Below are 16,982 nucleotides of genomic sequence, written 5' to 3'. Positions count from 1 at the left end.
CAATCAGCTCACTACCCCTCTTCTCCTCTTTATCCCATTCAATAGCTTGGCACATCTTAACCACAGCTTGTTCTTCCTGCACTTGTAATCTGATTTTTTTACCATCATTATTGAATTCCAGCCATCTATTAGACCAATCAACCTTCATGGGACCAAACTGCCCCAGCCAATCCAAACCTAGGATCATGTCATAACCTGTGATGCTTAACAGCCTTAATTCTCCTTCAAACTGATGACCTTGTATCTCAAAATTCAACTTAGCACATTTAGAATCGGTAACCATCTTCTCCCCATTGGCCACCATGACAATCATTGGTGCTGTTTTTAGAATTTGACATTGAACGTCTTGTAGTACCCCTGGATCTATAAAACTATGGGTACTACCACTGTCCAGCAAGGCAAATACTGGTCTTCCCCCAATACACCCTTTGAATTTCATAGTTTTGAGATTGGGATTGCTTGAAGTAGCATGTAAGCTCACCATAGCCTCTTCAGTACCTTCTACTTGGCCACCCCCCTCTTCTTCCATTTCTTCTTCATTAATTTCATCATCTTCCATACCCATAAGCATGTGAACCTTAACCTTACACTGATGCCCTGGATAATATTTATCTCCACATTTAAAGCACAACCCTAATGCTCTCCTTTGCTCTACCAATGCATTTCTGGTGTTGGGTGGGTTAGGTATGGTTGCTGAGTTGGTCACTTTACCCTTCTCGATTGGTGTCTTGACTCCAACATTACCAACTTCCCCAAACTGCCTATTAGGAGCTCTCATCCTCTTAAGTTGGGTTTCACAAGCTAACTCCATTTGTAAGGCTAGATCAAAAGTTGCAGACAGGGTTAAGGGATTGAATGCTGTTACAAAAGGTTTTATATCCTCTTTTAAGCCACTGATAAATCCTTCTACATACACAGATTCGGTAAAATGTCTACCCTCCATCAGCAAGTGTGATTTGGTTCTTTCAAACTGATCCATATAATCTTCTACTGTACCGACTTGATGGACCCTTTTGAACTCCTCAATGGCACTTCGAGCAGTTTTCTTCTTAAACCTTTTCTTAACCAATTCGGTGAGTTCCTGCCAGGTTGGTATATCATTCTCCATCACATATCCTCCATACCATTCATCAGCCCTTCCTTGAAAATGTAGTGTTGCAAATTTGGATTTTAGTCCTTCTGGTACTTGGTGTATTTCAAAGAAATACCTACATTTTCTTATCCATTCGATGGGATTGTCCCCATCAAATTTGGGAAATTCAGACCTAGGCAGTTGTACCTGGATTTCTCTTCTATTCATTTCAAAATCATCACCATTTCTATCAAACAGATTTGCCCTATTTCCCCTTCTATTCTGGTTCACGGCAGTCAAGACCAGGTTTTCTGTTGTGCCGTCTTCGTCATTCCTTAGGTGTCCTTTTCCCTGGTTATCCCCAATAAATTTCTCATACCTTTCTACAAATCGCTGCATTCTATCATCCAGGTCTTGGTGTACAGCACTAGTAAGTTGCTCTTTTACCGATTTGAGCTGGTTAATGATTGTGCTCACTATCAGGTCTTGCATCTCAGCTTCTTTCCTTAGCTGTCTTTCTGCTTCTTCATCACTCTTTCTCTGAATCTCACTCTGCAGCAGTGTGAACTGGTTTCGCAACTCTTCCACGGCTGCATCGCCTATTGTTGACCCCTTGGATCTGGGCATGGTTGTCAGTCACCACTAGAAGTTGAGATGAGGATATTGCAAGAATTTCCCTCACAAATTATTACTCAAATCAATTCCCAGCTTTGATCGGTGCTCTGATACCAATTTGTTATGAACTTAATTGAAATAAAAGAAGATTTTTGTTTGGATTGAGAAAGAAGAACTGAAATGGAATATAGAAAAAGGAATTTGGGGTTAAAATCGCATAAGAAGTGGAAATAAGTTCATATTCTATTACAACGATGATCTCTGAAAGCAAAAGATAGCCTTTTATAGGCTGTCCTACAAAAATACAAAATTGCTGAATTTAAAGGTCAAAACTGTAAAAGATACATTCATTGGAGAGCTCTCCATTTGATCTCAGGTCTGAGCCCTGACACTTGCTCACTTCTTCTCCATTGCCTCGAGTTGCAGCTTCTCTCCTTCTTTCTCTAAGTCCTCCACAATTTCCCCGGAACAGTAGAGGATACTTCGAGACTGCACATGGTCCCCAACTGAGCAACTAACAACACTCACGCAAGAAGAGTTGATTCTGTGAGTGTGGACCCCTTCTACTAGTCTCACATCTCCTATCACTGCTATTTCCTCCCTAACAGGCCCAAATTGATTTTCTTCAATTGAATTGTGCCTCAGCCCGTTAACAAGCCCATCCCAGCCTTTCTCTTCATTTGACTTACCAGTTTGAACTGATAAGGCTGACAAGATGCGTACAATGGTTCACATAGGAGAGCAAAATGTAAGGTTTCCTTGCAAGACTCAGAATTTGGCCATTGCTACTTTGAAACGTCATACAAAATGTATGGTTTCCTTATTAGCATTAGCACCCTAACGTTGTTGATTGCCTGGTTGAATTATCAAATTCTATGGTTGAAATCTAATTAGCCCCTTGCATAGCTAGTTGCCTCTATTGATGGAGTAGTCTCTGACGCTTGCAAGTTATTGAGTTCATATTTTATTATAATGATGAATTTTCATTTAGTTTTTTTTTCTCAAGCGCTCCAGATTTCTTTTATTTATTTAAAATAATATGAAGCATGGAGTTTGCTTCCAATACTATGTTTCTGGACAAGTTTTTAAAAATAATAATATGTAGTTTCATGTCCAGAATAAATAGCTATTCAGACTCCAGATTTTGGTCCAACTAGTATGTCCACTTTTCTGTATATTACATACCATATTTTGAAGTACCGCTCAGCTTGAGCGCATTTGACAAACATAGCAGCTATCCAGAAGGCTAAAATTCCTAGTCTACTAAGAAGTTTAAAACAAAAATATAAAATATAGAACACCCTAGATATCCAATCTAAAACCTCGACTAATCCACCAATGATCCGACAATATGAGATGCCCAGAAGAACAAAAAAGAAAACTACAGTATCGTCAAGTAAAGCAAGATAATTGGAGACCCAAAGAATTCTTAATTTGGGCCTAACATGAAGCTGCATCATCACCATCTTCGCCAGTAGTTCCGAACGAAATAGTAGTCTAAATTCTACTCTAGTTTTTTTTCTTTTTTCAGCATAATCTTATAAAAATTATCCATTTCTATAACATCCACAGTCAAACCAACAAAAAATCAAAGCTAGAGTAAAATCTAAAGCCACTTGATTAAATTTAAGAGCCTAAAATATATACAAATGAAGCAGAATGAAACGACTAAAATGCGAAGTAATATTTTACTAGTACGTGGAACGAAAACAGAAAAAAGAAAAAAGAGCGATCAATTGATCCGCCTGAGGATTTGAGCCCTTAATTAAGTTCTTTTTTACTAAAATAACAAATTCTTCTATGCACAATATAACTTTATTAGATATATTAATATATTTAGTTCAAACCATAAAGAAACAATAAGTCAAATCATATTTACAAATTGCAGACCATTCTGACCATCTCATTTCCACCGAAACTCAGGAAACTTTCGGGCATACTTATCTACAACATCCTTCTTGGCTGCAGCAGACTCCATATCACCAGGAAGCAGCAAAGCCACTTCGCACGGTGTACACAATTTCAACACTTCAGAAATTGCCCCAAAATCATATAAATTAGACTTCTCAACTTTTATTACAAGCCTTTTCAAACAAAGTTTTATATCTTCAAGACCGCCAAGTATCGAGTGCCTAGCAGCGCCAACCAATTTTAGTTCCTCCAATCCACAAAATAAGTCAACAAGATCTTCAATCATGATGACACTTGGTTCAAGCTCAGTAGAGGCTTCTCCATCAGGCACACCAAGCTCAAGGGTTTTAACACTGTGGCCCCCATTGAGATTCTTAAAAAGCCTCATGTAATCCCAAGAATTAAACCTAAGATTTATCAAATTCTGAAAATGCCCCAATTTAATATCTCCACTTGGTACACTGATCATGAGATCAAGGAGGGCGAGACGAGGGGTTTCTAGAGTGAGAAACTTAGGCTCAATGCAACTCAAATGGAGCTCAGTCAAATGGGGTGCATGGACAGATAGAGAAAGGGGAGCGTTGGAGACCCTCCAAAAGAAGGTCTTGAGGTGAGAGAGTTGTATGTGAGGTGTCTTCAAGCCACCGACATCCATTAGAGAAAGAAACTGCAGATTGGGAAAACACTCATTTATTTTTTCAAGGTCCTCATCATCAAGTCGAATATATACAAGAGTTAATGATGTTAGTCTCAGCATCGGTTTTAGACCATTTACTGATAGCCATGCCTTTCTAACCTCCAACTTTAAAAGTTTGTTGCCTGTAAAAAGACAACAACAAAAAATGAGTCTATTCAGTCACCCAAGAAAAAAAAAATCACAGATCAGCAGTCTTATTTTGAGGTGTTAACAGCTTAACCAACATCTATTATTGAAGAAAATCCAAAAATGTACTTGGTAACTGAACTGTTTCCAATCAAATCTTTCTTATACATTATATTACAATATGGAACTCTAGCCCAAAATTAGAAATGTTAATTCTCTAAAATATCAGGCACTGTCAAGCATTTTCAATAGCACTGGATTACTACTGCCATACCAAATTTCTCATTTGCAGATTTTAGGCATGCTTTCCAAAATAGACTGCTATGAAATTTTAGCTAATATGAGTTTGTTAACTAATAATCTCCTAATCTAATTTATATTTGGAGAACATGAATAGCGTACATATGTCAGCCAACTAGTGTCTTTGCCACATGATAATATGAATGTGACATTGTCACTATCTTAGATTTAAAAACAGTAACTCATAAAAACAGAAAAGTTATAACAGCTAGATTACCAATAATAATTATTGTTACTGAAATCCTTACAATTTCCCAGATACATAACAAAGCTACTAGGATCAATAAAATTACAAAGTCAGTGCAGCTAACTAAGGCCGACAGATAAAAATTTAGAAAAATTAAAGGAGAAAGAAGCGCTTACACAATACAGAAATGAGTGAAAGAGCACCAGACCGGCGGAAGCAGGACTGGGACCAGCAATCAGCAATAGAGAGCTCCTTGAGACTCTCACAAACAAGAGGAAGCCACGTGGATAGGAAATCAACGGACGTGAGATGCAGATCATCGGCCTCGTCGAACCACTCCCCTTCATCGTCGTCGGAATCTGCAGCGCGACCTGGCTCAGTCGAGAGGGAGAGGGAGAGGAGGGAGGCGGAGAGGAGCGACACAAGGTGGAGTACGCGGGACTTGAAGGGGATGGGGGAAGCGGAAGCGGGGCGGAGCGAGACGGAGGCGGAGGAGACAAAGCGGGAGAGAGAGAAGAGGGTGCGAGAGGCGAGGCGACAGCAGGCCAAGTCGCCGGAGTCAGCTACGCGGGAGAGAATCTCGACCAGAAGGTGCGAAGGGAGGTCTTCTAGATGCGTGGTCGCCATTAAACAAATATAGAAAGAGAGTTTCAGATAGATGATTGCGTGAGAACTGAGAAACGCTTGCACTGGGTAGAAGCAGATTGATTATTTGATTGCAACGGAGGACTGTGAAAGGAAAGGGAAGGGGATGAACGGAAGGAATCAGGAATCCGTCTTGCTGAACGGCCCCATGGGCCCAAGAATATAGTATCAGAATCTTTTTTCCTTTTAGCTGCTTTTTTTTTTTTTTTTTTGGAAATATAAGTGCCCGTTTTATATGTGAAACATGAGATGTAACAAACATATATATATACAACTAGACCATTGTTCACATCAAGAATAACATGAATCTCAAAAGCTAACATCAAGTAATACACAAAAGCTCTAAGCTTTAAAATTCACCACAACACATTTATTGAAAAGTAAATTAATTTTAAGCCACTTAAACTGAAGCTGTGGTAAACTGATTCTAACACTGAATCTATATCATAAGAAAATTGTTTCTTCATAGCTTCATTCGGCTAGAGACCCAGCTCCTTCTCCTATTGCCTCTCTTATGTTTTCAGTATTATCAGAAGCACTCTGATAAATCACCATTTAGCTATCATTAGGGTCACTCTGAGAGAAATAACATTCAAGTCCTCTAGCAGCTATTCTGTTTCAGTCTCTTTGATTTTCTTATCCATATGACCTGACCAATATTTAAAGACAAATATTATTAGAAGGATAATAGCCCTTACTGTTTTAACTGAAGTAGTATTTCATTTCTATGTTTTCAAAGAATCCAACACATTGTACTAAACACTACTAACAATGTTGTTTGCTGGTTTTTTTTTTCTAAGATACCTGCAAAATAAAAAATATCAGAACATGTATGTCATTTAGCAAATATGAGTTGACACTTTTCTAACTAAAATCATATTTTTTTTTCCACTTAACATTGGAGGAACAAATGGTTAGTTGTCTCAGTACCGGTACAAAATTAACAGTTCATGTGGCCTCTCCAACTTTTTTGTCCAATTTTTTTTGTTAGTATTATATTATGTACCAGTAACTACATGAAGATTCTTATTTATAGTAGGATAAGAATTTCCCACCAAATTATATATTTATTAGTATTTACCCCTATAAAATTTAGAATCTGATATATTGATTTAACTTTAAATCTTCTATAAAATTGATTGGCTATACTCATTTACCATGCTACAGAACATATTGACGCGTTGGTGAAGATTACAAAAAAATACAGCTAAAAGATTAGTATATTTGGTCTTTTAAGTCTGTCTACATGAGTGGTAAATATTATGTTTAATCAATCCCTTATTGTATACGTTACATGTTGGTCAACATAGAAAAATTGACATGATGAGGTTTTTCTAAGTTCAAAACGTGACATAAAATGATAAAATAGGAAATTTCATATAATAAATATAATAGCCAAAGCATTTTATTTGCTCCGTCTCTATATAAAAAAATTGGAATAGTTTTCAGATCAATATCTGATTGGTTGTTTTAACATGTCGCTTTTTAATGCATATCATCAAAAAAAAATTTAAGCCATACAAGTTCATAAATAAACTTAATTTATATTTTTTTTTTTGTTTATGTTGTTAGAATGGATTTTTTTTTTTTTGTAACTTTTTACTCTTTTAAAAGTAGACTCAACAGGCTTACTCCTACATGAATAATTCAAATTTCATTAGTCCGATATTCATTAGTCCGATAATTAATTTAGAGTAAAATTAATCTCTATTAGTGTTAATTTTGAACTAGAACGTCAGTCTACTTTATCCTTTTGGCACTATCTGTGGTATGGTAATTGTTTGGAGCTCACTTGCAATTACGCGTCACATTTTTATTCCATTTTCTTTGTAAGAATCAACACAAACAGCAAAAATGTAAGAAAATACCATAATATATTATTAATCAAAGAAAACTCTATGAAACTTTGCATTGCACATAAAACTTGGCATCCATATTTTTCTGACACATACATGACCAGCCAAACCCTAGAAGTAAAAAAAGACAAAAAACAAAAAAAACAAAAGGAAAAGAAAGAAAAAAAAAATATAGTGTCTAGTCAATTTTAGCAATATTAACTGTCCTGGATTCCAAACAAGACGCCAGCTTGCCATGCTTCAATGCTACCATGGTAAAAGTTTGTTGTCATCCTCCTAAATATCTGCCATGCGAGCAAACTATCAGATCCTGCATGGTGGGAAAACCGGATCAAAATCTGCTGTTATTCTCGATCGTGTGCATGAACAGCCGTTTTCAAAATCCTACATGAATAATTCAAATTACATTAAACCTATCTAAAAATAGTAAAAAAAATCTAAAAAATATAAAATTTGATTTGCAAGTACATATCATGTTGAACGGTTCGGATCGACCGTTAGAATGTTGAAAACTAGAATATTAAGCCGTTGCACGGAGGCCATCTATGCTACGCATAGCACCGTAGCCAACTCCTTTATTTTTGTTCATTATGATTTCCCAATTTCAATTACCTTTTAATACATTGAAACATCTTATACATAACGTGTGAACCAAATCAAATTTAAAAAGTATTTATTTCATTTTGTGTCCCATTAGTGCCCATGAATGAAATATGACGTCGTCATGTCAATATATTTATGTGAAATATATTTTCATAATATCTAAAGTAGAATTATGCATTGCCTTATCGTTGACACCTCTATTTATGAAGTTAGGTACAAAATTATGTATTTACGGAGAAGCACAATATAAGTTGCTTGATCACATAACTGAAGAAATTACATTTCTAAATTATAATACCATAAAAATAAGCAAGGAAGACTTTCTTTATATAAAACATTTAATAATTTAATTTGCAGTACATTGAATATAAGCTTTATTTAGTCTTAACTGTTAAGCAAAAAAAAAGAAATTAAGGCTCTGATCGGAAACCTCTATTATTCTTTCACGAAACGCAATTCGGAATCGGATTTGAAAGAAATTCGCTGATCGGAAGAGGGCAATGAAATGAGAGTTGAGTTCATTCTACGCGATTTGAGAGGGTTGAAATCGCGCGCTGAAATCCGACCCCAAAGCAAGAGATTTGGCGAGAAATGGATTGTCGCTGGTGAAAGCTCCTCTCTGCCCCTTTCTTCCCTTTGTGTTGCCGTCAGATGTCGAGACAATGACCCAACAAATTCAACGATCAATCAAAGTGCCGATCAAGTTATCTTCTTCTTTGTTTTCTTAGCGAGAGTTGAGTTTATTCAATAGAAGTGTTGATTTCTTCTTTCTCCGTTCTTTTTTTTCCAACCCTAATTTTTACTGTATAATGGCATAATCGGTAAATTAGATGAATTTGAAGGTTAGTTTTAAGAAGATCAATACTGAATTCTCTTCTTCACTTTAAAGTTTTCGATCATGAAACTTCAATTCATAATCTTCTCTTTTCATCTCATTTCTTTTGAATTGAACTCAATTTTTATTCATTATTGTTCCGATCAGAGCCTAAGTATTAAATAGGAATAGAATTGGTATTGTAAATAGAGCTTTCAAAATTAATTAATCTATCAGTTTGGTCTTTAATTAATCTTTGAATATATGGTAAGACCTATATATATTGTAATTAAGAAATTTAAGATCCAAATTCTGAATCTTTCCTTATTTATCTTTGTAAATGTGGAAATTCTTAAAATACTAGTTATTCAGAACAAAACACAAACTAAAAAAAGGGAAAAAAAAAGTTGCATCACGGTATCACGGGAAAAAGGTGTACTCTTTCAAAGTAGCTAAGTTTAGCAAAAGTGTGAACAAGAACTACTAATGAGTATGAGTATAGTTAAGGAACTTTTTTGTTAGTTTATCGGATAAAAGTGTGAACAAGAACTATTATGTTCCTGTTATTTTATTGAATAATTGTCAGGTATTAGACTATTTATGATAAATTTTTATTTTTACGTATATATTTTTTATTATTCTGACTGGATTGATTTATACAACATTTTATAAAAAGAATTATTTTATAATTTATGATAATTAATTATCCAATATTTTATGTAGTTTATAAAAATTATATTTTTTATATTTAATGATATTATGTACATAATGTGTTTAATATATTTATTTATTTGTTATTTTTTTATTAAACTATGTAAGCTATTAATTTATTTGATAATAATTTATTAATTATTTTATTAACTGTTAATGAGTAAGGATAGAATATAGTTACTAATACTTTACAGATAAAGATCATAATGAATAAGGCTAATATAGTTCGTAACTATTGATACTCCTAGTTGAGATGCGGTTGTACATCTTTCGTCATTTTTGGTAAAATAAAAAAATCGAGTTTGACCCCAAATGACTTAGTTTACAATTTAAATTTCAACTCTGTATTTTTTTTGTTTTAACTTCTCCGGGTTTTATACTTGGAAATTATCACATGAACTAATTGCGTTTTATACAGATAGAAGCTTGATCCATGTTGTTTTCTTAAAATAAAAATAAAAAATCGAGTATTAACTAATGTGGTCTTGTTTTCCCAGGAGCCTCTTTATATTCGAAGATGTGTAATTTCACAATTTATCACATTACACATCAGATGAATTTTTCACAGGCTAAAAATGTATAAAGGTTGGAAAATGTGTGTTCCTGCAACCCGGTCTTGCTTTCTTGCCCGAGATTTTTATTTTTACTCAAAAAATAAATCATTTTATTATAAATAACCACGTTTTTCGAAAAATTTTATTTCTACCCAAACCGCATATATTCTGTGCGGCCCGAATTAAAAATTTGGACCGTATAGAATATATGCAGCCCGAATTTTATTTTATTTTATTTAAAAATTCGGACCGCACATAATATTTGCGGTCCGAATTTTTTTTTTTTTTTTTTGCTTTTTTCAAATGGCCTAGGCAATTTTTGAGAGATGTTATCTCATGATCTGTTTAGATATTTTGGATGAAACTTCACAGTCTTGTTCTACGATGTCAAGACTAGACGTCGGTCAATTTTCATGAATTTTGAATATGTTTTCATATGTTAACCAGAGATGCAAAGTTGGACTCAGAAGCACTCCTTCAGCAGTTCGGGCAATTTTTGAGTGATGATATCTCACGATCTGTTTAGAGATTTTGGATGAAACTTCACAGACTTGTTCTACGATGTCAAGACTACATGTCGGTCAATTTTCATGAATTTTGAAGATGTTTTCCTATGTTAACCAGAGATGCAAAGTTAGACTCAGAAGCACTCCTTTATCATCACTCAAAAATTGCCCGAACTGCTGAAGGAGTGCTTCTGAGTCCGAGTTTACATCTCTGGTTATCATAGGAAAACATTTTCAAAATTCATGAAAATTGACCGACATGTAGTCTTGACATTGTAGAACAAAACTGTGAAGTTTTATTAAAAATCTCTAAACAGATCATGAGATATCATCACTCAAAAATTGTCCGAACTGCTAAAGGAGTGCTTCTGAGTCCAACTTTGCATCTCTGGTTAACATAGGAAAACATATTCAAAATTCATGAAAATTGACCGACATGTAGTCTTGACATCATAGAACAAGACTGTAAAGTTTTATCCAAAATCTTTAAACAGATCATGAGATATCATCTTTCAAAAATTGCCTAGGCCATTTGAAAAAAGCAAAAAAAAAAAAAAAAATTCGGACCGCAAATATTTTATGCGGTCCGAATTTTTAAATCCAAAAAAAAATAAAAATAAAAAATTCGGGCTGCATATATTCTATACGGTCCGAATTTTTAATTCGGGCAGCACAGAATATATGCGATTTGAGTAGAAATAATTTTTTTCGAAAAACGTGGTTATTTATAATAAAATCTTAGTTTTCTTGCTAATCTACGTAATTATCAGATTACATCATTGCATGCATCCTTTTAAAAGCAACGGTCCAGCCTTCACATCAATAGCTGAAATTTTTATTTATGCCCCCTTAAAAAACCAAAACACTCTCAAAATGAGAGAATTCCATATTTATCTGGACCACTAAGCCAATATGCGGTTCATTTATGGGGAGTCGCATATTTGACTTAGAAGTCCTTCAAAACTTAAATATATTCAATATTACATGCATTTTTTGGACTTTTGGGGAGTGACAAGCCAATCTGTGACCCTTCAAAAATGAGCTGCAGATTGACTTAGCTGCCCAAATAAATGTGAAATTTCTCATTTTGAAAGTATTTTGTTTTTTTAGTGATGACGATCTCTCTCACGGTGCGCGAATAAAATAATATATATTGTTCAAGTTTTCCAAACAATATTATTCAGACTTCAATTCACCAACTGAAGATGTTTATTAACATACTATACCGGCTTATAAATATCGTTTGAAAGCAGAGAAGCTAAAATTTCCATTTCGATTAAATTAAAGAAGGCTAAATTATACAAATCTGATTATTAAAAATGGTTCATGGAGGTTTGATATTCTCGAGCAACCAGTGGGTTATTAATGAAAAAATATGCATTGAATTTTACATGACAGGTGGGGAGTACATGTAATTCTAAAGTAATGTTGAGCCGCTAAGTCCTAGCTGCCGTAATAATTGTTCTATAAACATAGGAGAAAGATTCTGCAGCTTTAAAATAATTAAGCTCATTTTGCTGACACAGAATATAAAAGGAATGGAGCCGTAGCTGACCTTGGAGCAGTCTTTAAAATAATTAGGCTAATTTGATGGATTGTTCCACGAATTATTTGTTGAAAAAAGTTTAATTTAAAATGAGACATTTTTTATTAAAAAAATTACATACGGTAAATTTCAAAAAATATATAAATAATTTTACATGCAGTATAAGTATATTTTTGAAACTCTAAAACATTATATAATTAATGGATAACAATACAATTAGTTGATTGCCAGCATGAGAATCTCTGCTGAGAAATACAAGAGAGTTGTATTATAATAAAATTTTCATAAAATGAGTATAAGTATATTTTTGAAACTCTAAAAATGAGCCGAGTTCGAGCTAGTTATCTCCAACTTGTGTTTAGCTTATTAAGTTAATAAGCGAGTCCACTCGAGTTGAATCACAATTCATTTATAACTCGTTTGACTAGTCATCTTTTAGTTATAATTATATAATAATAAAAGTTTATCTAAACACAAAAAATTCAAACATAATTAACATAACAACTAACAAAACAAACAAACCAAACAACTTAGTAAAAGTGTACATAAAAAAAATACATAACTCCGTGAGCATTTGGTCAGGATTTGCGATTGGGTTCGTGAGCAATTGAGTAGTGAGTCTAAGCATATGAAAAGTCATTCAAAAGTATCTGATATTTATTGTGATGAATTTTGTGTAACTCGAGTTGTTAATGAGTGAGTTGAGGTATGCTCCACTCGGAACCAAATCCTCTACCCACCTATATATTGGCAGGAAAATCCTGCCACCATTGAGTTTAGCCAATTTGTACTTACATATGACTGCTATCTTTCATCTCATTAATGAGGCTTTAAAAAATAACTTTCCAACCTAATTAATTAATGAGATTTTTTTCTCCTTCCTTTGTCTTTTCACTTTCTATTTCAAAACTAATTAAGAAAGTAACTTGATTGGTTCTTCTTCTCTGTACCTCTCAACGGTGAGAAAAAAAAATTACATGGAGGGAAACCAATATCTGATACTCTTTGTAATTACTTTACCATGAAATTGCTCTTTGTAATTACTTTTTCTGTGAGAATCGTCAATAATATGATACTCTCAACACACCAACGCAAACTAATACTGATAATATGTATTTAAAAATTTGAGGCGTTTTGGCTATTAGTCTATGAGTCATCTCCTTCGTACCAGTGCCTGCTATACCAGTCCAGTACAGATCCGTTTGTGTCATTTCCTCCATTTTTTTTACCAGTCTCCTTGTGTCACTATATATGGTCCCTTTCTGATTTCACTCCATCTTCTCCCGACCGACCTTTACCAGTACCGGTTTGGTACAATCTAATCTTATTCTATGCATGACAAAAAACGCCCAAGTACTGGTATTGTACCGTTGAGGGGTTGAAATTTTTAATGATAAAGAAGGCTTTGAAATTTGACTTGTATGCAACAGTAAAATATAAAAAAAAATATATAAAAATGACGTACAAATAAAATATTTTGCTACTTTATTTAACTGGAGAAATCTTCGTGGAAAGAGATTGTGTAATCTTTTTTTTTTCTCACTGTTGAGAGGTACGGAAAAGAATAAACAGTAAAGTTACTTTTTTTAACTAGTTTTGAAATAGAAAGTGAAAAGAGAAACCAAAGAGACAAGATTCTCATTAATTAATTAATTTGGAAAGTTATTTTTTAAATTCTCATTAATGAAATGAAAGATGGCAGCCATGTGTCAAGTACAGATTGGCTAAACTTAGTGGTGGACAGAATTTTTCTGCCCATGGGTGGGCAGAGGATTCGGTTCCCTCAAACTTAGCTCATTAGTTAAATGAGCCGATTAATTCGAGTTGAAATTGACTCAAATTATAAATAAGCGCACGAATTAAAATGATCAGTTAACAAGCGATTTATTGACGAGTTACAATTTGAGAAAAAAATTTACAGTCCACTTTAGGTACATGAAACACTTTTAAATAAGAAGAGTAACAACAAGGATACATGAATTCTTCGATCAAAATAAGTAAAAAAAAAATATTCACATGAAATAGTTAGTAGTGGGTTGACGAGCATTGCTAAGAAGTTGTATCCAACCACTTCATAAAAGTATAGAGAGGGACGTTTCAATACACGACAAGAATTTGAGGTCGTAAATATTACAAAGTCGTCTATTTTTAATTATAGTTTAAATGTTAAAATTCGTTGAAACTTGTTTCTTTTTATGATAGATGCATATACGGAAAATTTTATGTACTCTAAAATTTATTTTACACTCGATCAAGTGGTAAAAAAAATGAATGATTTAACATAAATCAATTACTGTAAACTAGATTGTAATTAAGCCCCGTAATGAATTTTTACATCTCCATGTTGTAATTTTCTAAGCCAAATAATCTGATAATGTTAATTATGATGTAATTATGACGTAAGTAAGGTATTCATTTTATGGAGAATATTTTTGAACTCATATCTCCATGATATCTATCATACAGAAATAGAAAATAGGTACTGGACCCCAAGATTTTGGTTACGCATATGAGGCCAGAATATTGTTTTGTTGGGATTCTGTTTTCCCAACTTTGCAATCATCCACCTTCACTATAAAAATGTTTTTCTCTACCTTAATTATCATATAGTTATGTAAGCAATACTGTTTAGTTAAACCAAGAATCTTTTACTATAAGAAATACGTAACTACCATATATATATATATATATATATATATATGAGCAGGAATTAAGTTACAATAATTTTTGAGTTATAACAAGTGGTAGTTACCACAATTATTTTTTAAATTTTCAATGTCCAAATAGTATATTGATATTACACAGTAACTCAAATGTACTTTATTAGCATATAATGAATATTTTTAGAGCATACAAGGAATTACGTATTCCTTTCATTTTACTTTAAATTTTGGACAATATTTTCATTAACAAATAAATTTAAAACAAATTCAGAGTATAATAATTACATTGAGAAATGAAATTGTAACCTAAAGAGATGCTAAAATTATCAATAACAACTACAATTTAAATTAGGAAGAATACAAATTTCTTGCTATAGTATTTTCTGTACATTTACATATATAGCTGGGGCATACAAATAGACTAATGGACTAATAGTCCACTCTTCAGCCGACGAAATGATAAAAATAAAAAATTCAAACAAAAATTGAATAGAAAAATAAATCAGTACCGACACCTGCACGTCTATTTCACAAGATTAATGAATCACTGAAAGCGCATTTATTACGCGATCTAAAACCATGGCTTAAAATTTTAAAAGCGCATTTAAATCACAATGCAAATGTGTCGTGATTTCTGATTCCTGACCCACAGAGACCGTCCATCAGTTCCATCCCATGATCGGACCGCTCCTCTCGACCGACACCCACTTCAACAAATTCGTTTATAGACACTGTCCGCAGTTGATTAAATAAACCTTCTTTATACTACATCCAGCGCAGAACTTCCTAACAAAGAAATTGCCTTATTTATCTAAATCGTTAATGTAGACCGTGTCCGTGTATAAAGAAAACATTTCTTCACCAGTTAGAACCTACCACGTGCACTCACACCTCAAGAGAGAAGCATCCAATGAAGTTTTGCCGCGTGGACCCCTTACCAAGCGGCGCTCATTTGTCTTTCTTCCACATATGTCAGAGACTCACATCTGTTTGGATAGAGAGTAGAGGAAGGAATGGAAGTTAAATGAATAGAAAGGGATAGAATGGAATAGAAAATAAGATTAACATATTTAACTTTTTTTGTTTGAATTATTAATGAGAGAAAATAAATTTAACTTTTATTTTTATTTTATTTCTTGTTTAGTTAATTAAAACTTACGAGGTTAATAAGAAATTCGGTTACCATTGTAGATTTGAGAAAAAAAAATCTTGTATAAGAATTATATATATAAGATATAGAGTTGGATATTTGTGTTATTTTTTCTAAAAAAAGTTTTAACAAATTTTTTTTTCATCTGTTACATTCCAATTTGGAAGAAAAACCGATTATATTAATTATAATAATACAAGGTTAAACCTTTCACCTCCAACATAATTTTATCAACCAAACACAATTCAACCGAAAATTTTTGTTCATTTCCATTCCCTCCCTCCCTCTACTCTCCATCCAAACAAGGTGTCAGAGGAGTCGCTGGTCACCGCTACCGCTAGCTGGTTAGGCTGTGGAACTCTTATCTTAACCGTTGATATTTTCTGCGTTGTGAACGGTTCACATCCAACGGACACGATTTCGTTTTCCTCGTTGTTGCTTGTTTTTCTTTTTGAGCTAACAAACGCCAATTATTATGTTTCATGTTTGATTATACTACAGTAGTCAAACTATGCACTTAATGCACGGGGTCAATTTATTTTGGCCAATTAGGTAGACTGTGAATTGCTGCGACTTATGAAATTTTTTTGTTGACTTCTACACTTGGTAATTTGAAGGATGATGTTGATATTATGCATCATTCCTACAATCCTACTAATAGATTCAATGCATATAATTAAGATTCCGTAAACTCTTCGCCATGAAAGCTAATGAATACATTAATGAATGTTGAATGAGGCGCTCTCTTGATAAACACAGACAATTTTTATTTCCTAATAAAAGGACAAGCGCACGAGAATTTAGTGTTCAATTATTAAGCCAATGTAATTTTTACCTGTCTACATAGAGGGCTTCTTGAAACTTCTTAAAAGGTTGAAAACTTAAAATGAACATTTCAGTTGTTCATTGTTTTATAATATTGAAGAGGTAATATACTTAAGTATATTAGTATATATGTACTGTATATTGTTGATTGAAATTTGAATTTAATTAAACCACTCGTATTTTTTTATTACAACATTGATG

At 33.5% G+C, this 16,982-nt stretch overlaps 1 protein-coding gene across 1 annotated transcript; it reads right to left on the bottom strand.

Annotated features, from left to right (window-relative positions):
• Window positions 1–3,462: 3,462 nt before the first annotated feature.
• LOC144559895 (F-box/LRR-repeat protein At4g29420-like) lies at window positions 3,463–5,647 on the bottom strand. The gene is made up of 2 exons (XM_078309056.1): window positions 5,085–5,647; window positions 3,463–4,417 (listed from the first exon to the last, which is right to left on the bottom strand). Exons 1-2 carry the CDS (start codon window positions 5,533–5,535, stop codon window positions 3,591–3,593), a joined length of 1,278 nt encoding a protein of 425 aa, XP_078165182.1. The 5' UTR covers window positions 5,536–5,647; the 3' UTR covers window positions 3,463–3,590.
• Between the last annotated feature and the right edge of the window lie 11,335 nt (window positions 5,648–16,982).

This window comes from Carex rostrata, chromosome 9, assembly GCF_964058835.1.
Source record: "Carex rostrata chromosome 9, lpCarRost1.2, whole genome shotgun sequence".
NCBI lineage: Eukaryota > Viridiplantae > Streptophyta > Magnoliopsida > Poales > Cyperaceae > Carex > Carex rostrata.
This window is presented reverse-complemented; position numbering and strand designations above follow the sequence as displayed.

Coding starts and splice junctions, on each gene's coding strand:
- LOC144559895 (XM_078309056.1), bottom strand. CDS start 5,535: ATGGCGACCACGCATCTAGAAGACCTCCCTTCGCACCTTCTGGTCGAG. Junction 4,418..5,084: donor TTCACTCATTTCTGTATTGT/GTAAGCGCTTCT, acceptor GTCTTTTTACAG/GCAACAAACTTTTAAAGTTG.